At 43.1% G+C, this 20,479-nt stretch overlaps 1 protein-coding gene across 1 annotated transcript in view; it reads right to left on the bottom strand.

Annotated features, from left to right (window-relative positions):
• Positions 1-3,845: 3,845 nt before the first annotated feature.
• Positions 3,846-20,479, bottom strand: part of rgs12b (regulator of G protein signaling 12b) — a 118,556-nt gene continuing 101,922 nt past the window's right edge. Inside the window, exons 14-17 of the mRNA XM_078432059.1 lie at positions 19,019-19,086; positions 18,567-18,720; positions 15,243-15,887; positions 3,846-4,553 (exon numbers count right to left, since the gene is read on the bottom strand). Of these exons, the coding sequence (XP_078288185.1) occupies positions 4,195-4,553; positions 15,243-15,887; positions 18,567-18,720; positions 19,019-19,086 (1,226 nt within the window). The 3' untranslated portion in view covers positions 3,846-4,194. The remainder of the gene's footprint in view (positions 4,554-15,242; positions 15,888-18,566; positions 18,721-19,018; positions 19,087-20,479) is intronic.

Genomic DNA, 20,479 nt, shown 5'->3' with positions numbered 1-20,479 from the left:
GTTAAAGGAGAAGTATGTCTATTGAATTGGACCTAAATGTCAGGATACCTGTACAGTGGTCCAGATCTCTGCGATTTCCACTGTCACCGTTTTTAATCCATTATGGCATCATACAAGTTTAGTTTGGTTTAGAGATACAGCATGGAAAAAGGCTTACCAAGTCCACGCCAACCATCGATCACCTGTTCACAGTAGTTCTCTGTTATCCTACTTTCCCATCCACTCTCTACACACTGGAGGCTATTTTACCTAAGCCAATTAACATACAAGGTTAATCTGCAAGGAAACTGGAGCACCCAGGGGAAACCCATGCGGTCACAGGGAAAACATGGAAACTCCACACCGACAGCACCTGAAGTCGGGATCAAACCCAGGTCTTCGGCGTTAAGAGGCAGCAGCTCTACCAGCTGCGTCACTGTGCCCTATTTTGACTTAATTCAGGAAGCTGCAGGGGTGGTGGTGGCAGCAGATATGATAGTGGTGTTTTAGTGTCTTTTGAATATGCATGTGGATTTGCAGGGAATGGAGGGATATGGATCACATGCAGGCAGAGGAGAATAGTCTAACTTGGCATCATGTGCAGCACGGACATTGCAGGCCTAGCGGCCTGTTTCTGTGTTGACCCCATTCCTGTTCTGTACTTATTGAATTCACAGGACTGATAAGCTGCAGCAAGCTCCATTTTTGGTAAATGTGGCAATTAAAATCTTGACTCAATTATGACAGATTTTAACATTCACTTTGTGTGGGTGTTAGTGCAAGGACCAGCATTTACCAACCATCGCAAATCGTGCTTCATCAGCACAGCCCATCGGGCCATTTTGAAGAACAACTACTTTGGTCTAAGATGGACATAAAATGCTGGAGTAACTCAGCGGGACAGGCAGCATCTCTGGAGAAAAGGAATAGGTGACGTTTCAAGTCGAGACCCTTTCATCAGACTGAGAGTCAGGGAGGGGGACATTGGTCGAAGTCTAGAATCAGACAAGGGTCAGGCAGGGCAAGGGCAGCAGATGTTGTTCCTACCAGGACAGGATAGGTAAAAGGCTTGAGAAAGAAGGGGACCACATCCTCAAGAGAAAGAACTTTGCAGAAGGGCGGCTGTTGGAGGCAACCATGTTCAGCGATTTGCCCACAGGGAGGTCACACAAGCAGTATACGGATGCATTGCAAGATGAATGAATTCTCAGCGATGAGCTGGAAAGGCTCCCGCCAGGTAACCCCACATGGGATTCCTCCAGACACCCTGGAGTGTTCCAGGTACAAAGGCATGCAGCTCGTCAGCTGAGTTGCCCTCTCTAGAAACAAAGAACTGCTGGTTTATTCCAAAGATAGACACAAACTGCTGGATTAACTCAGCAGGTCAGGGAACATCTCCAGAGAAAAAGCATGGGTGACATTTCGGATCAAGACCCTTTTTCAGACTCATTCTTCAGAGATGCTGCCTGACCCGCTGAGTTACTCCAGCACTTTTGTGTTTATCTTTAGTTTAGTTTAGAGATACAGCGCAGAAACAAGCCCTTCGGCCCACGCCGACCAGCAACCAGCACATTAACACTATCCTACACACACTAAGGACAATTTTACATTTATACCAAGCCAATTAACCTACAAACCTGTATGTCTTTGGAGTGTGGGAGAAAAGCAAAGATCTCAGAGATCACAGGGAGATCGTACAAACTCCGTACAGACAAACACCCGTAGTCAGGATTGAACCCAGCCAGGTCTCTAGTGCTGTGAGGCAGCAACTCTACCGCTGCACCACCATGCATCCCCAGTTGTCCTGTTCTAAATGGCTCTGAGTGTGCAGGTGAAGGATACATCTTTGGCCCGCTGATGTGAATTGGGGAGAATAAAAATAAATGAGATTGGTGTGGATGGTTAGCTGATGGTTTGGGCAGAGTTGATCGGCTAAAAGGCCTGTTTCCGTACTGTAGGGGTCTTGGAAGTGCAATGATTTCTGCAATTTCAAAGGAAGCCTGAATTAACAGATTAAATGTAGGGTTTCTGCAGTCCTGCAACCAGAGAAATAAAGGGTTTTGGTACAATTTAGAGATACAGCACGGAAACAGGCCCTGTGGCCCACCAAGTCTACGCCGACCATCAATCGCCCATTCACTAGTTCTGTTATCCCAGTTTTGCATCCGCTCCCTACAATCAAGGGGCAATTTTACAGATGCCAACTTGAGGCCAACTAACCGAGAAAGCCTGAACGTCTTGGGGATGAGAGGGGAAACCAGAGCACCCGGAGGAAAGTTACGTGGTCAGAGGGAGAACTTGTAAACTCCACACTGACAGCAGTCAAAGTCAGGATCAAACCTGGGCCTCTGGTGCTGTGAGGTAGCAGCTCCACCAGCTGTGCCACCCTGTTGTTAATGGAGGATTTACTAAAGTACATAAACAACTTGGTTTAGAATAAAGCACCAGAGAAATAGGTTCCGTTGTGCAAGTGTAATGGTTCTTTGAAAGAATTAATCCCAAATTCCCCAAGCTCATTCCACATTCGACAAACATTTCCCCTTCCAAGTATTTATCCAATTTCCTTCTTAAGTTATTATTCAATTTGTTCCCACTGATCTTGGGAGCAGCACGTTCCAGAGCAGAACATATCGTTGGAAAAGAGAGATGTGAAAGAAATTTTACATCATCTCACCTTTGATTTTTTTCCCAATTGCACAGCCAATATAAATTCAGAACCGCGTTTCAAAATAAAGCAGGATGACAGAAACTAACAGGAAATAAATTCAGAGCAATAGTGGCGAGATAGATGTTAAAGTTAATCAAAACAGTTGGAAGCTATTCCAAACCAGCTTGTCTGCTGAATAAATGGGTTTTGTGTCTTTTTCACATCCCTGCTTTGCCTCGTGTTGAGCAGACGGGTTGTAGAACTCTGAGTCTTTACAATAAGAACTCTATTCCAGCAACTTAATTGATTTTTTTTGTTGCACTTTTCATTCTTTAGACTTGAGGGAAATAGTGCAGAAACAGGCTCTTTGGCCAAACGAGTCAGCGCCGACTAGCGATTGCCTCGTACACTAGCACTATCCTACGCACTAGGGACAATTTTCAATTTACAGAAGCCAATTAACCTACAACCCTGCACATCTTTGGAGTGTGGGAGGAAACCGGAGCACCCGGAGAAAAAACCCACGCAGAATGTACAAACTCCATCTCGACAGCAGCACCCGGGATCGGGATTGAACCCGGGTCTCTGGCACTGTAAGGCAGCAACTCTACTGCAGCGCCACTGTTCCGCCCGAAGTAATTAATTCTGGAATGACATCTAGAGCATAGATGCAGCACAGGAACAGCCCTTTGGCCCACAATGTCCATGCCGAACATGACCCCAAATTAAACTGCTCTCATCTGCCTGCACGTAATCCGTATTCCTCCATCCCCTTGTCAGTGCCATGGGGAAGTCATGTATTTATTCCCTGACCCAACTTGCGCTTGAGAGATGATGGTGAGTTGTTGCCTTAGACTGCACGCCATTAATGTAACTTAAATGAATCACCACAAAATATCAGATTTTTTTTCCCCAATGTAAAAACATTTAGTTAAGCCATTAGACCCAAGATTATGAAACCTTGTAGTGAGGATCACCCCTTGCCATAAGGGAACATGTTTCTGGTTTACCACAGTAGGGCAATTCAATAGAAATTACTTCTCCTTTCCAAAGACACACAAACAGACACATTATGTACAGCCTTAGTGAAGATCAGATATTATTTTCAGAAACATAACGAAATCCTGTTCTCGTTCTTCAGAAGTATTCAAACATGTCCAAAGAGAAAGAATCAATTGTAATCTAAATTTACATCTAACTTTTCACATTTGTGTGTAATATATTTACTCTAACAAAAATCTTGGCTGCTTAGCGTAATTAAATTAAGAGAGAAAAAGGTCAACATTTTACTTGCCTATTCTATCCACTACAATCATACATTTTGGAATCAATATAATTATTCTTCTTTTAGTCTAACATCAACAGATCTTATTTTGCAAAGTCGTACATTTTTCATGAGCTCACTTTACCGTATTTGCTTAATATTTCTCAATTAGATATGTTGAAAAAAGGTGACTAAGTTTTGTACACTAATTATTGAACTGTTTGCAATTCATTTAAAATTTAATCCAAATATTATTTAAGGCAATGTACTGTGATTATTCTGAATGAAACCCTCGGTGGTGGTTTCAGACAAACGTGGCCTTGTGTCGCGGTTCCAGAGTCTTGCTCCTTTCATTCTTTACCGCCATCAGTGATGGTAGTTCTGACATCCGATAAACCCCTGTACGCATTCTTCCCTGGCAACCTTTCAGTTCAGAAATATATCCTTCGAAACTCAGGTTCCCGTCCGACCCCTTGGATAGCAGTTCAGCCTCTCCTGACTTCACGCCATCGATGTCAATAATCTTGCTTACAGGAAGCCCCAGCTGGGAGTGGTTAGTGATTGCGGTCAAGGCAGTGGTGTTTACACTCGTCTGCGTGTCGGGACTCTGCTCAGAGCAAGGAGGCTTCATCTGCGCTGCCTTTCCCATTTCCTTTGTCGAATCTGGAACGGGAGGTGATAAAAACAGGCATGTCAAGGTCAAGGCAAGGAAACATGACTTAAGTGCTAATGTTGTGGCTCTTAGAGAGTCATAGACACACAATGTGGAAACAGGCCGTTCGGCCCAACTTGCTCATGCCGACCAACATGCCCCTAATACACCACTCCCACCTACATGCATTTGGCCTATATCATCTGAACCTATCTTATCCATGTACTTGTCCAAATGTTTTTCAAACGTTATACTATCTACCTCAACTGCCTCCTTCGGCAGCTCGTTCCATTTACCTACCACCCTTTGTGTAAAATAAATCGTTCCCCTCTCACATTAAACCTGTCCTCTGGTTCTTGATTCTCCTACTCTGAGTAAAAGATTCTGTGCAATTACCCTGCCGATTTCTCTCACGATCTTATACACTTCTATAAGATCACCTCTCATTTCTGCACTCCAAGGAATAAAGTCCTAGCCTGCTCAATCTCTCTCGATAGCTTAGGCTCTCGAGTCCTGGCAACATCCTCATAAATCTTCTCTGCACCCTTTCCAGCTCAGCAACATCTTTCCCATAAGAGGGTGACCAAAGATGAACACAATACTCTAAATGTAGCCTTGCCAATGTCTTGTCCAAAAGCAATGCACTTTCTCAAGAAGGACATAAGCCTAGAACAGGAATGCAGCATTAGATTGCCGAGATACTCATGCAGTGGAAACCTCGCCACAGAGTAAAGTTGCAGGGAAACAGTCCCTTACAATCATTATGTCCTTACCATCCATCCGTTACACAGTGATACGAGTCCCATTTCCTAGTACATGGTCCACAGCATTATATGCCTTGGCGATTCAAGTGTTTATCCTTCCTTTGTCCCGCCCCCCTGACCAGTCTGAAGAAGAGTCTCGACCCGAAACGTCACCCATTCCTTCTCTCCTGAGATGCTGCCTGACCTGCTGAGTTACTCCAGCATTTTGTGAATAAATACCTTTGATTTGTACCAGCATCTGCAGTTATTTTCTTACAAGTGTTTATCTAGATACTTTTCAAATGTTATAGAGATCACCAACTAGAGAGTGGTCCTGACCTACCATCTACCTTATTGGAGACCTTCAGACTACCTTTAATCAGACATCAGTGGACTTTATCTTGCACTAAATGTTATTCCTTTTCAGATTTAACTTTTTTTAACCTTTAGAGATAAAATTGGAAACAGGCCCTTCAGCCCACGCCGACCAACGATCACACATACCCTATCCTACACACCAGGGGCAATTTGCAGAAGCCGATGAACCTACGAACCCATGTGCCTTTAGGATGTGGGAGGAAACCAGAGAAAACCCAGGCAGTCGCAGAGAGAACGTGCAAACTCCACACAGACAGCACCCATCGTCTGGATCGAACCCGGGTCTCTGGCGCTACAAGGCAGCAACTCTACCACTGTGCTGCCCTAATTGTGTGGTGACTCGAAATCCATGCAATATTCCAGCTGGGGCTGAGCCAATGCTTTACAAATTGGTGAGATTGCTGGCAGTTTGGTTACTGGTGCGATGGCCGTGACATTGACTGGCCATGCCGGTGAGTTCAGGGCATTGGTACCAGTTTTATTATCACCACGTGTACTGAGATACATTGAAAAACCGTGGCAAGTTTCTTGGCACGTCCCCCAGGCAAAGAATGCACTGATTACATTGGGGAGGGACGCATTGTTGCCAGTGATTTGTAGCCTGTTCGTGCAGATTCTTGCAAGCCTTGACAGAATCTACACGTATCCGTGTCATTGCCTCAGGGCTCCAGCTTGGTCCAAAATTTCCTAGGCCTCCTTAATGTCTCTGCGAAAGTCGTAGATAGATTTCCTGTGCCACTCGGGATCGTTTGACTTGAACGCTGCACTTGAACAACCTTCACCTGGGAGTGGCCCTCGCCGTTCATCCATGGTTTCCGGTTGAGGTATACACATATTGTCTTCTTTGGTACACAATCCTCTACACACCTGCTGATGAAGCCTGTGATAACGGTGGTATATTCATCTAGGTTAGCTGCAGTGTCATTGAATATGGACATGTCCATTGACTCAAAGCTGTTACGAAGGATTTCATCTATTTCCTCAGACAAGCACTACATGGCTTTCTGTAATGGATCCTCCCGCTTCACTTTCTGATTGTGGGCAAGGAGTAGAAGCACAGATCAGAATGGAGCAGTATGAGGTTTTTATGGCTGTGTCGCAGTGGTAAAAGGTGTTTGGGCCTCTGGTTGGGCAGGAGAGGTGCTGATGGTATTTAGCACGATCTTGAGATTGGCCTGATTGAAATCCCCAGCTATTTTGAACAGGGCCTCGGGGCACAGGTTTCGGGCACCGTTGGTTCCAGAGCCTTTCTGAATGATCCGTTTCGCCAGACCGACAGCGGTCACAGCCTTCGAGAGGAGACTGACGGTACCGGAATGGTCTGTCTAGGCAGCCGAGGGGCCAAGATGCCGGAGTTCCAGAGCCCTGGCTGCAGGGGGCAAATTCGGCCCGCCAATCGACCGTGGAAGTCCTGATGAGGTCAAGATCAGCCGCCTCCCCTGGCCTAGACGCCACATTTCCGGGGGGACTTCGGGGGGTGGGGATTTCAAATGTGCTCTTGTAATTTTGTCCGCATTAAAGGAGGTGCCAGACCACCAGTTGCCAGAAGATCGACGGTGGACATATACTTTCTTTCCAAGGTTATTGGTGAGGGAGTGCAGTAATGGTGAATGTCATATCTCCTGAAAGCTCTCGTGACATGTTAATCGTCGGGGAGAGCAAATGCCCAGACATTTTCCATGACTGCACTGCCTGGAGGTATGGAAATGGGACGAGAGAGGCTCTATGTTCCTGGCCCCGACAACAATGTCAGCCGCGGCATAGCTGCTGGGTACCTCTGCACCGTGGGTAACACCAGGGGCTCGGAGAGCATTGCCTGGGGCGGCGGTGGAGGCAGATACCGCAGTAACATTTAGAAATCTTTTTAAGATGCGCAGGGAGGGATGTAGATCACTTGCAAGCCGATGAGATCAGTTCAGCTAGGCATCATGTTCGGCACAAATATTGTGGGCTGAACTGTTCTCTGTTACACCAGCACTCATCGACCTCCAAGGTTCTTGTGAGACTAAACAGTGCTGAAGTTGGGTCCCAACCCAGAATGTCTATTCCTCTACGGGTGTTGCCTGACCCGCCAAGTTCCTCCAGCACTTTAAGTGAGAATGACGACATTTAAGAGAGGTCTGAGGGGCAACGTTTTAAGAGACCTGAAGTGCAGAAATAGCACCTTCAGCCCAGCGAGTCCCGCCGATCAGCGATCCCCGCACACTAGCACTATCCTACACACTAAGAACAATTTACAATCTTTACCCAAACCAATTAACCTACAAACCTGTACGTCTTTGGAGTGTGGGAGGAAACTGGAACACCCGGGGAAAACCCACGTGGTCACAGGAGAACGTACAGACAGCACCCACAGTCAGGACCGCTCCGATGTCTTGCATCAGCACCACGATCGCTGTGGAAAGGAGACACCGCTGGCTACCCCAGCCTGGATTCATCATCTAGCAGGAGCGGAGGATTCTGTCGTGTTCTCTACACTGTACAACCTCGTCCACTGTTAGCATAGGAAGAGCATATAGTCTGAGGTACATCAATGAATCCTGAACAAAAATAAATAAAATGTAGCTGTTGGAAATCAGAGTCAGAGAGCTCTCACAGCACAGAAACAGACCCTTCGGCCCACCTCGTCCATGTCGACTCTGATGCCTTTCTATTAGGCCTGTATCTCACTACTCCTTTTCCTTTCCCAGTACACGTCCAAATGCCTTTCAAATTTTGAATTGAATCTCCTCTGGCAGCTTTTTCCACATAACAACTATCCTCAATGTGAAAACCTTGCCCCTCAGATCTCTCTTAAATTTCTTCATTCTTACTTAAACCTCCGCCTGGCAGCTCATCTGACTAGTTTTAGACTCCTCCACCCTTGTAAAAAGACTATGGATATCGACCCTATCTATGCCCTCTAGTTTTAGACCGCTCCACCCTTGGTGAGTTCATACCCCCACCCTTTCATTCCAGTCAATGTTGTTGCTTCTGTTTTGGACCCCCCCAAAAGTGGTGGGGAACGGAGTGGAGCTGCTTATTCAGGAGAGGTGCAATGCTAAGTGATGTCTGGTGCAGACAAGAGGCAGTAGCTTGTTTTCCCACATCCCTCAATGATCTAAGTGCACCAAACGATTATGTTCTGCGGCTGCATTTGCTCCATTCCGAGTGTCCACTCCGATTTAGATTGCCCACAAACGGAATCTCATGCACCAGCTCCCATTGATAACCGAGGTCCAATGTGAGTGGATGGACATGTTAATCTCTCTTAGCATCTCCATAACCTTAGAATGCCAATCAGATTACATTGTTGTTATGAGCACTATTCATAGTTGCTGTGACCAATTGGTGTTCCAGACATCTACTTTGATGGGCAGAATTATAGGTCTCAAATAGAGGCAGAGCACTGTACAACACTGAAATAGGCCCTTTGGCCCACCTTGTACATGCTGATCAAGTCAGAGCCCTCGAAACCCTTCCAGCCCATATCTATCAACGTCTTTTATCATTGCATTCGCAAGATATTGCAGCGAATTGTGAACGCAGCTCATATCATCTCACAAACCAACCTCCCTTCCATTGACTTCATTTATACCTCACGTTACCTCGGCAAGGCCAGCAGCAAAATCAAGGAAGAATCGCACCCTGGCCACTCCCTCTTCTCCCCTCTCGCATCGGGCATAAGGTATAGAAGTGTGAAAACGCACACCTCCAGATTCAGGGACAGTTTCTTCCCAGCTGTTATCAGGCAACTGAACCATCCTATCACAACCAGAGAACAGTCCTGAACTGCCATCTACCTCATTGGGGACCCTCGGATGAACTTTGATAAGACTTTACTGCTTTACCTTGCGTTAAACATTATTCCGTTACCATGTGTCTGTGCATTCTGAATGGCTCGATTGTAATCATGTATTGGCTTTCCGCTGGCTAGTTAGCACGGCAACAAAAGCTTTTCACAGTACGTCGGTACACGTGACAATAAAGTAAACTGAACCGAACTGCATCCGCTTCTCCAGCTTCGCCTGGCAGCTCATCTGACTGATCACGAGAATGATCCCAGGGATGATTGGATTAGCATATGATGAGCGTTTAATGGCACTGGGCCTGTACTCGCTGGAGATTACAAGAATGAGGGGAGACCTCATTGAAACATACTGAAGTGAAAGGCATGGATAGAGTGGATGTGGAGAGGGCATTTCCACTAGTGGGAGAGTCTACGACAAGAGGCCACAGCCTCAGGTTAAAGGACAAACCTTTAGAAAGGTGATGAGGAGGAATTTCTTTAGTCATTGGGTGGCGAATCTGTGGAATTCATTACCACAGAAGGCTGTGCAGGCCAAGTCAAGGAAGTCAAGTTAAGGTGGAGATTGATAGATTCTTAATTAGTAGAGGTGTCAGGGGTTATGGGCTGGGAGGGAAAGATAGATCAGCCATCATTGAATGGCAGAGTAGACTAGATGGGCCAAATAAAGTTATTCCACAAATCTCTCCCCAGATATTAAAATAATGATAACAAGTGCAGAGAAGAATCGTGGCAAAGGGGTAAGTGATAGTGTTTCTGTATGACATCATCCATTTACTAGATATTGGTCAATAGGTGGCAATAACTCTGCAACAAACAATTGGGATAAGTGAGTAATGCATTTCTTCACTGATTCTACTGAGTAGTGTCTGTGCTCATGCAACAGAGGAAATGAGAGGTGTGCATTTATATTGTCAGGCATATCTTGGAGATTATTGACCGGAATTGTTTTGCATGATGGGTCGCCTGAGGTGGAATTCGATGTTGAGCGGTTATAAGGGAGTCTGTTCCTCACCCATTGTGATGACCTCCCTTCTCCTCACTGCTGGCAGATGAAACCTCAGGTCTTTATCTCACAAGTCCTCAGATTGCAGGACTCTTTCCTCTTCCTCCTTGAGAACACCTTGCTGCTTGCTAGATCGGGCAGCATAATGCACAGTTATGTAACATGCACAGCTGCTTGGAGTATACTGGAGGGTGGTGCAGCAGTCGAGTCCGCAGACACTTGGGGTCGATCCTGACCATGGATATTGCCTGCATGCAGTTTGTCCGATCTCCCAGTGACTGCATGGGTTTCCTCTAAACATTCCCAAGATGTGTACATTTGTAGGTTAATTGGCTTCTGTAAATTGTCCCTGGTGTGTAGGATGGTGCTAATGTATGGGGATCACTAATCGGGGAGGACTCTGTGGGCCGAAGGGCCTGTTTCCACGCTGTATTTTTCAAACTAAAGCCATCTGGAGACTGATGTGGATGGCTGAGTTGTATCTTGAGCAGGGACCACAGCAGTCTCCACAGTGATTCAGCGACGTCCGTGGCTTTTGCTGTAAAGCAGTGTGGTGGAATGGCGCAGACGTCAGAAACCAGAGGAGAGGTGAGCTCCAAACCCCCCCAGCGATCCTTCATTCCAGTCAATGTCTATTTCTGAAGATGTCTGGCAGCTTGTTCACCCCAAGGATGAATGCATCTCTCAATGATCTAAATGCTGCAAATGATTATGTTCAGCATTTACATTCACTCCACTACAATGGATGATCCATTTGTCCGAAAGGACCAGATTATGCAAGGATTCCAAAAGGATTTGAAGGTCAGGATATATTGTATTGAGCGTGAGGAACTACTTCTTATGAGCCATAGAAGTGGAAGTGTTGATGGGTGTTCGGATTATTGAGTGGAGTCTTCTGAATGCCGTCAATGGCTGCCTCTGCTCGTGAGAAACCAGCAAGTCTTGTAAATCCCACTGCCATGTGCAGTGACCTCCACCTTGCTGAAAGTAAGGTAGATGAAGTGAATTCCCCGTGAGTTAAGCTCGTGCATGGGCAGATGGCTGCAGAGGCGGAGTCATTGGGTATTTCTAATGCTGAGATTACAAGGGTTATGGGGAGATGGCAGGGGAATGGAGTTGAGAGGGACAGATAGATTACCCATGATTGAATGGTGGAGTGGACTCAATGGGCCGAATGGCCTAATCCTGCTCCGAAGACTGATGAACTTTCATCCCAGCACTCAGCAGAAAATTAAGATTTTTCCTCAGGCTAGCGGAATCAAAAACCAGAGGACATAAGTTAATGATGAAGGGGAAAGATTTACTAGGAACCTGAAGGGCAACCTTTTCACTCAGAGGATGGTGGGTGTATGGAACAAGTTGTCAGAAGAGGTAAGTTGAAGCAAGTGCAATGACAGCATTTAAAAGGTACTTGGAAAGATACATGAATAGGAAAGTTATAGAGTGATATGGCCCAAACACGGGTGAATGGGACTATCTTAGGTGGGACATCTTGGTTGGCATGGACGAGTTGGGTCGAAAGGGCCCGTTTCCATGCTGCATAACTCCATGTGCCTATAACGTCGATGCAAGCAAGATTTTCCTTATCCTTTTGCCTCACCGTACTTGTGCAAATATCAATACTCAAAGCTAGGATTAGGCCAAGTAATAATTGATTATGAAAGCATGAATACAACAGGTTGAGTAGCATCATTGGAAGCAGCAAGGTGTCAATGTGTCAAATGGAAGGGAAACTTACTTATACACCACTATTGTCTAGCAGCCTTTGATTAGATGACAAGCTAAGTACATACATAGCAAGAATGAGCCACACTTTCATACCAGCCTGTTTGGTGTGCGTGTACAGAACTTCTCACCATTTAACTTTTCAATCATTTATCAACCGTGCCATTTTCTTCAAAACAATTTGAACATTTAGCACTGCAATATCGTACAACTCAACCCAAAACTGTGAACGATTCTACAATAGATTCTATTATCTCCAAAACCTTTATCTTTGTATCAAAGAACAAACATCACTCTGCTGCCCGAGGTTGATGGGAAACGAGGTGATGGTAAAGTGATGGGTTGGGCACTGTAGACATTTGACTTTATTTTCCTTTTAACGTTTGTAACTTACAACATTTGAGGGAAAAGAAGTGTAACCTTTTTTCTTTATAACACAGTTCAGTTTTTTTCAGATGTTTTAATAGTTTTGCCAGCAAGGTCAAGGGTAAGAGCAGCAGTGTACTAAACAGCAAAGAGCAATTGTTCAGCCCAAGCAACCTTCAGTTTGATGTTCACTTCCTTAAGAAACCACGGATATGATTTTCTCACTCAGAAACGCTGATCGGCCCATATTACATAATGGACCAAGCATTGCAACAAAGGGATAATTTATTAATCACACAATATAATTTTATAGAAATTATCCGAGAGTTAGGACCCTACACAACTTCCCTTGTAAAAAATGACTTACGAAGCATATTAATCCATAATTACAAATTTACAAACAAACTACCTTTATTGTGTTCAGTATCATTTGACTCACAGAACCACAACATGGTGGTGAATCAAAGCATTTATGTGGAGTAAAAGGAAAAATTAGTAAAATTTAAATTAGAACCGAGTTTAAAAATATAGATTAGAAATTGAGACAGCAACATACAAGGCATTTGAAAGACATGAATGGATGGTGACAACATATATCACAGATAAATTAATGATCAAATGAAAATTTGTAAATTCATTAGAATGATTTATGACAGTAAACATCATCCATACAAGTATAAAGAACAGGACAAAGAACAGGAGAGAATTTAAATCATTATAAACATTTTTTTCAAATCAATGAAATTTATTTGTGAAGGTTAAGCAGCAAAATTATTTAAAATAAACACAGAATTACTCCGTTGACCATCCATGAAGCTCAAAACCTCTGTTTACTCAAGGTCACATCCGTTAGGCAAATGAACAGCCAAATTGTAAGCCAATATTTGCATTTCTAAAATATTAATAAACATTTTCGTGAAAGTGAGTTTCTTACAGATTCATAAGTTACACAGAAATTCAATTGTTGGGGTCTTGACAACTACTAATGGTAGGGTCTCGACCCGAAACGTCACCCATTCCTTCTCTCCCGAGATGCTGCCTGACCTGCTGAGTTACTCCAGCATTTTGTGAATAAATCGATTTGTACCAGCATCTGCAGTTATTTTCTTATACTAATGGTAGGCATGTGTGTTCAGTGAATCAACCATCTCTGTAGTAAAAGTCTTATCCCCTCATCTTCAACTCATTGTCAACAAGATATGTCTCAGGATTCCTCATCTCTTCCCTACAAAACGATAATACTGTGTAGGAAGGAACTGCTGATGCTGGTTTAAACCGTAGACAGACACAAAAAGCTGGAGTAATTCAGCAGGACAGGCAGCATCTCTGGAGAAAAGGAATGGGTGATGTTTCAGGTCGAGACCCTTCTTCAGACTCTGAAGTCTCCCATTCCTTCTCTCCAGAGATGCTGCCTGTCCCGCTGAATTATTCCAGCTTTGTGTGTCTATCTTCGATAAGAAATACTGAGCAGGCTGACATCACCCACGCTTACTTTAACTATATTTATTTGACCATTTATTACAACAAGCTCTTATCTTCAGCACATTAGTGAGTTCTTATCCCTATACCAGCCACACTGTAAGTACAGATCGTAGTTTACTTAAGATGGATATGAAAATTGGAATTAAATAGAAACTTAGCCAGAATGCTCAATGTTAACACATACTGTAAATTCTGCATTCATTTGAGTAGTATTTTTGTTTGAGTGAACAAAACTGAATGTCGTTCAGTCAAACGTCAAAAGAATGTCAAAACTGAAGGCCAGTGGGATGTTACAAGCACATAATTCTACATAATATTAAAACCTATTTCCAGTTACAATTCTAAACATCAAGCTCACCTGAAATTAATACTCTAGGAGGTAGGAAGAAATGGATTACGCCATTTTGTTATTCTATTACTTGCTATGGAACAAATTATGAAACATTTGCAAGATGCATGTAGACAAAAGTCGACAAAAGGAAAATAAGTTTATATCCTGCCTATTGCATTGATTTAAGGACATGTCATAGCCCCTTACACCCACCAAAGTACAATCACTGTTGTAAGGTGGGAACTATACAGCCTAATTTGAGCAGGGCTAGTTTCCACAGCAATGCGACTTTGGTGATTGAGAAATAAACATTGGTCAGGTCAATGGGGAGGTTTGGATGAGGAGCAACCTTGTCCATTGCTCTAGTGGCACATGATTTTTTCAAATCTATCTAAGGTCTTGATTTCATACTGCATCTAAATATGAACACCTCCAACAACACAACACTGAAATATCAGCTTGGAATTTTGCAACAATTTCTCAATCACCGGTAAATTAAAGTTAGGTTTATGCAGAAATATATGTTAGTAATTATTCTAGAAAGTGCAAAAGGACAAATAAAACGTATCTTTGAGATTAAGTGGAATAGGTTACATTAAAATAATTTCTGCTTGGTACCTGCTATGCACACTTTGATCGATATGTTCTACCCCAATTTAGATTTTTCCCACATATATTCCACAATATTCTGTAATAGTATCACTATCAATAGTTAGATATACAGAAGAGCTATAAACTAAAACTAGTTAGTGCATTATGTAGCAACTTTTTGGGCCACTTTTTCCAGTTTCTTATTCACTCTCAAATGTGATCAATTGCAACACAATTAATATCTTTACTAGTTTATTTTTATTTACAAACAGATATGCCACATTTAAATACCTGAAGTGGATCTGCAGTGTGAAGAGTTCTCCTGACCATCTGTGTATGGAGTTGGTGGAGTGTAGTTAGCTACCTCCAGTTTACTGACAGAGGATGGTGGTGTTAGCAGAGGTGGTAATAACGTACTGTTTGGGCTATTGATATCACCTTCTGCCACCAGAGTCAGATCAAATGCATTCTCCTCCTCGTAAGGCTGTATGGTTTCCGACTGCTCATCTGCAGGCTGCTTTTCCCACCTCTGTTCATTGACACGTGCAATGGGAGAAACCGGCGCATGGAAAGGAGCATTGTTAGTCTGCTTAGTATCTGACTTTACAAAGCTGGGTGGCACTAACACCGGTCGATGATGAGTTGGCTTGACTTTCACATTGTTGGAGTTTTCATTAAAATTCAGTGCAGGCGGGTTAGCTGTGCTGGAGTCTGCATGATCTAACTTATTAGACATTACGCTCCTGTGCAAATTTTGGCCTCTTTCCTCTCTCTTTCTACCATTTACTTTACGTCCCACAGGTGTGGAGGAACCAGGTTCAGATACGTTTGGCTTCAGGCGCAGAAAATCTGGGAGGATAAGGTCCTCTTTCTTCAGAAGTCCACGCTGATCATTTACTCGGTTACTCTGAGCTTTGGACAGAAGGTCAAAAAACTCTGTCACAAATCAAAACAGAAAAGTAGCAGTTAGAAAGGCATTAATATAAATTATACTTACTTTAAATAGACCTGATATGGAGAGTAAAACCTGCGTGGTGGAGGCTAGTGTTGTGTAGTGTTTGGGGTGGCACAGTGGTAGAGTTGCTGCCTTATAGCACTAGGGACCCGGATTCGTTCCTGACTACGGGTGCTGTCTGTATGGAGCTTGTTCGTTCTCCATGTGACCGCGTGGGTTTTCTCCAGGTTCTCAGGTTTCCTATCATACTCCAAAGACATACAGGCTTGTAGGTTAATTGGCTTTGGTTACATTGTCCCCAGGGTGTAAGTATAGTGCTAGCGTATGGGGTGATCACTAGTCAGCATGGAGTCGGTGGGCTGAAGGGCCTGTTTCCATGCTGCAGCTTTAAGATCTAAAGTCTAAAGAATGGAGGTAACCCTAACACTGATTAAGAAATCTGCTTGGGATAAGGAGCCAGCATTTATGCCATCAAGATTTCAGTGAAGGTAAATCCCTCAGACATGTATTTACAGATAATAATAATAATAATAATAATGCATTACATTTATATAGCGCTTTTCAAACACTCAAAGACGCTTTACAGGGATTACTAGAACATAGAGAAGAAAATAAATAGATAAATAAGTAAACAAACAGAAAAAGGAGACAGAAGGTGAGGTGACGGTCAGTGGTTGAAGGCAGTGCTGAACAGGTGAGACTTCAGTGATGTTTTGAATGTGGTGAGTGAGGAGGAGTCTCTGACGGTTTGGGGTAGTGAGTTCCAGAGGGTGGGAGCAGCGATGGAGAAAGCCCTGTCCCCCCAGGATCTGAGTTTGGTCCGGATGGGGGGGACAGAAGGTTGGCAGCAGCAGAGCGTAGCGTGCAGGTGGGAGTGTGCCTGTGGAGGAGGTCAGTCAGGTAGGATGGGGCCAGGTTATGGAGGGCTTTGTAGGTCATGAGGAGGATTTTGTACTGGATTCTGGGGATAACCTTTCATTATCTCAGGGCATCTGATGGGACTCTGATAAATGAAATACTTTTTCACTTTAGTATGTGAAAAACACACAGGTTGAACATATATAACCAAATACTTAAAGAATTGTTTAAATGTTTAAATGCTGTTACTTAATAATCGCTAAAACAGTAAAATATTTAGAGGTAAATCTCAGGAGGGTTAGCTTGCTGCTGGACAAATTAAGCAAGCCAATTTATTTGGTTGATGCTAAATAATAAAGTGCCTTTGTCGCCAAAAGATTGAGTTATCACGAACAACTCCTAAATTGGGAGTGACTTTTCAGATTTATGAGTAGCATCTTCTCCTCATATTGTATGAAAATGCCATGACAGAATTGGATCATTAATTGCAGATGTTTGGAGCAGGATAAATGATAATAGACGATTACATTGACATCAGCTCTAGTAGAAAAGATAATCTTATGCAAGGGAACAAAATAGTATTTTTTAGCAGTTCTTCAGGATTAAGTAAGACATGGAGTGTAGAATACAGAACATTACAGGACTGGAACAGGTCCTTTCGCCCATAATCTCTGTGCCGATTAAGATGCCATGTTAAATTAGTTCCTTTTACCTGCACATGATCCATGTCCCTCCATTCCCTGCATATCCATGCGCCCATCTAAAAGCTCCTTAAACCTTACTATCATATCTGATCCAACGCCTGGCATCACACTCCAGACACTTGCTACACTGTGTGTAAAAAAACCCCGCCCCTGACATCTCCTTTAATCAATCCCTCACTGACCGTAAACAAAATGCTGACCATCCACCCCATCAAAGCCTCTCATAATTTTATGTACTTCTCTGATCACCTCACAGCCTCCAACGCTTCAGAGAGAACAATACAAGCCTCTCCACCCTCTCCTTATGGCCAAGAGTGACAGGGGTCTCACTGAAACTAGTCTAGGACCAGAGGCCAGAGCCTCAGAATAAAAGGATGTACCTTTTGAAAGGAAATTAGGAGGAATTTCTTTAATCAAAGGGTGGTGAATCTGCAGAATTCATTGCCACAGAAGGTTGTGGCCAAGTCGATTTTTAAGGAGGAGATTGCTAGATTCTTGATTAGTGTGGGTGTCAGGGGTTATGGGGAGAATGCAGGAGAGTGGTGTTGAGAGGGAAAGATAGATTAGCCACGATTGAATGGAGTAGACTTGATGAGCCGAATGGCCTCATTCTACTCCCATGATTTATGAACTTATGTCTAAATATTACATAACGTATACTTATCCTTATTCATGTTCAAATCAATCAAATTATGAAAACCACCTGATCCAGCAGCATTCTTGTAAACCTTTTCTGCGCCCTCTCCAAAGCATCATATAAATACAACAATGTGTGCAAAACAGCAGAATCTATGGATAGCCTGTATGTACACAGTTTACTCTGTGAACTTCATGTGCTGCAATATTGAGAACTATATTCAGCACTTGGTTTCTTCCCCTTTGTTCTATCTGTTGTACTTGAGTTTGACTTGATTGCATTTATGTATAGTATAATCTGAGCGAATTAGATGACATGGAAAACTAAGATTTTCACAGTACATAGGACCTGACACCTGACAATAATAAACGTAGAACTAAACAAGGAATTTTATTGCACGCTGGTATATATCTGACAATAAACTGATCTGATCTGGATTTTTACTCCAGTACATAATTTACCTTCCACCTCATCCATGTTTAGCTTTTGCTGTCTCTTCCTGTTTGCCCTTTGAATTAATTCTTCTTTCTTCAGAATTGGTGCATCTTTGGAAGATTTTCCATTGTCTCCTCTCACTTTCACTGAAGAGGTTTTTCCCAGAGGTCTTCCAGCTTCCTGGTATTGATAAAATTGATTGGTGTTAATGAGATATGGTGCATTGAAAACATTAGCAGCTACAGAAATGTAAGATGAACATGGAAATCTAATAAGGGAAAGAGCAAACTAAAAATGGGTGAATCAGCAAGGAACTGGACCAACAATCCTCATACTAGATCTGATGAATACAAGTGAGAAATTGATGTAATCTAATAGGATTGTAAGAGCAAAGCACATTGTTTCCTTCATATTAGTAACTGTGTATGAAATACCAGTGTGTGTAAAATAATAATTGCATTATAAAAACAAAGATTACCTTTCCAGTTTGATTGTGTGCGCCATTTTTGGAAGAGCTGCCATTTTCTCCTGTGTTCTTGTGTCTGTCTGTAAGTCAACAATTATCTAGATGACTAGCAGATAATTTAATTGGCTTTTTCTCTTATCATGTCAACATCAACAACATTATTCACAGTGCAACCAGTTTTTCTTCACAATCGCGGCAGAAGGGTGGCACAGTGGTGCAGCGGTAGAGTTGCTGCCTTACGGTGCCAGAGACCCGGGTTCCATCCTGACTCTGGGTTTGCACGTTCTCCCTCTGACCACGTGGGTTTTCTTTGGGTGCTCCAGTCTCCTTCCACACTCCAAAAGGAGTGTAGGTTTGCAGAGTAATTGACTTCTGTAAATTGTAAATTGTCCCTAGTGTGCTGGATAGTGCTGGTGTACGGGGTGATTGCTGGTCGACATGGACTCGTTGGGCTGAAGGGCCTGTTTCCACGCAATATCTCCTAAGTAAAGTCTAAAGTACAATAAATCGCTCACATTGTCACAGGTTACAATGTTTCTGCAGGGAATGCAGAAGTTTGGGAATTTTATTGCTGGAAGTGTTTGGAAAGGAATGTTGGTCAGTGACAGAGTAAAGGATATACATTAATTTTTTTTCAACCTATTTCAGGTAGATGATTATATTTGTAGACACAAGAGACTGCAAATGCTGAAATCAGATTAAAAATAAAAAATGCTAACGGACACACTGGAGTAACTCTGTGGATCAGGCAGCATCTTTGGAGAACATGGATAGGTGACGTTTCGGGTTAGGGCCTTCTTCAGACTGATTGCAGGTGGGGGTTAAGAAAGCTGGAAGTGATTTTTAAAGGCCTGTTTCCTTGCAATACGATTGTGGATTAAGAAAGCTGGAAGATAGGAGGAACAGGACAAAGTCTGACAAGTACCTGGTTACTCTAGCACTTTGTGTCTTTGGAAATCAGCATCTATCCACTTGCTAAAGGACTTACTGCAGCAGGTTTTTTTTTGTTGCAGGTGATTATATTTCTCTCATGACATTCTACAACTTCAACAACAAATCTACAGTGCCCTCCATAATGTTTGGGACAACGACGCATCATTTATTTATTTGCCTCTGAACTCCACAATTTGAGATTTTGTAATAGAAAAAAAATTACATGTGGTTAAAGTGCACATTGTCAGAATTTAATAAAGGTAATTTTTATACATTTTGGTTTTACCATGTAGAAATTACAGCAGTGTTAAATACATAGTCCCCCCATTTCAGGGCACCGTAATGTTTGGGACACAGCAATGTCATGTAAATGAAAGTAGTCATGTTTAGTATTTTGTTGCATATCCTTTATATGCTTAAAGTCTGTGATTCAAGGACATCACCAGTTGGGCAGATAGGATGTATCTATACATTTCAGAATTCATTATGCTACTACCATCAGCAGTTGTATCATCAATGAAGATAAGTGAGCCAATTCCT

The sequence above is a fragment of the Rhinoraja longicauda genome, chromosome 3 (genome assembly GCF_053455715.1).
Source record: "Rhinoraja longicauda isolate Sanriku21f chromosome 3, sRhiLon1.1, whole genome shotgun sequence".
Classification (NCBI taxonomy): Eukaryota; Metazoa; Chordata; class Chondrichthyes; order Rajiformes; family Arhynchobatidae; genus Rhinoraja; species Rhinoraja longicauda.
This window is presented reverse-complemented; position numbering and strand designations above follow the sequence as displayed.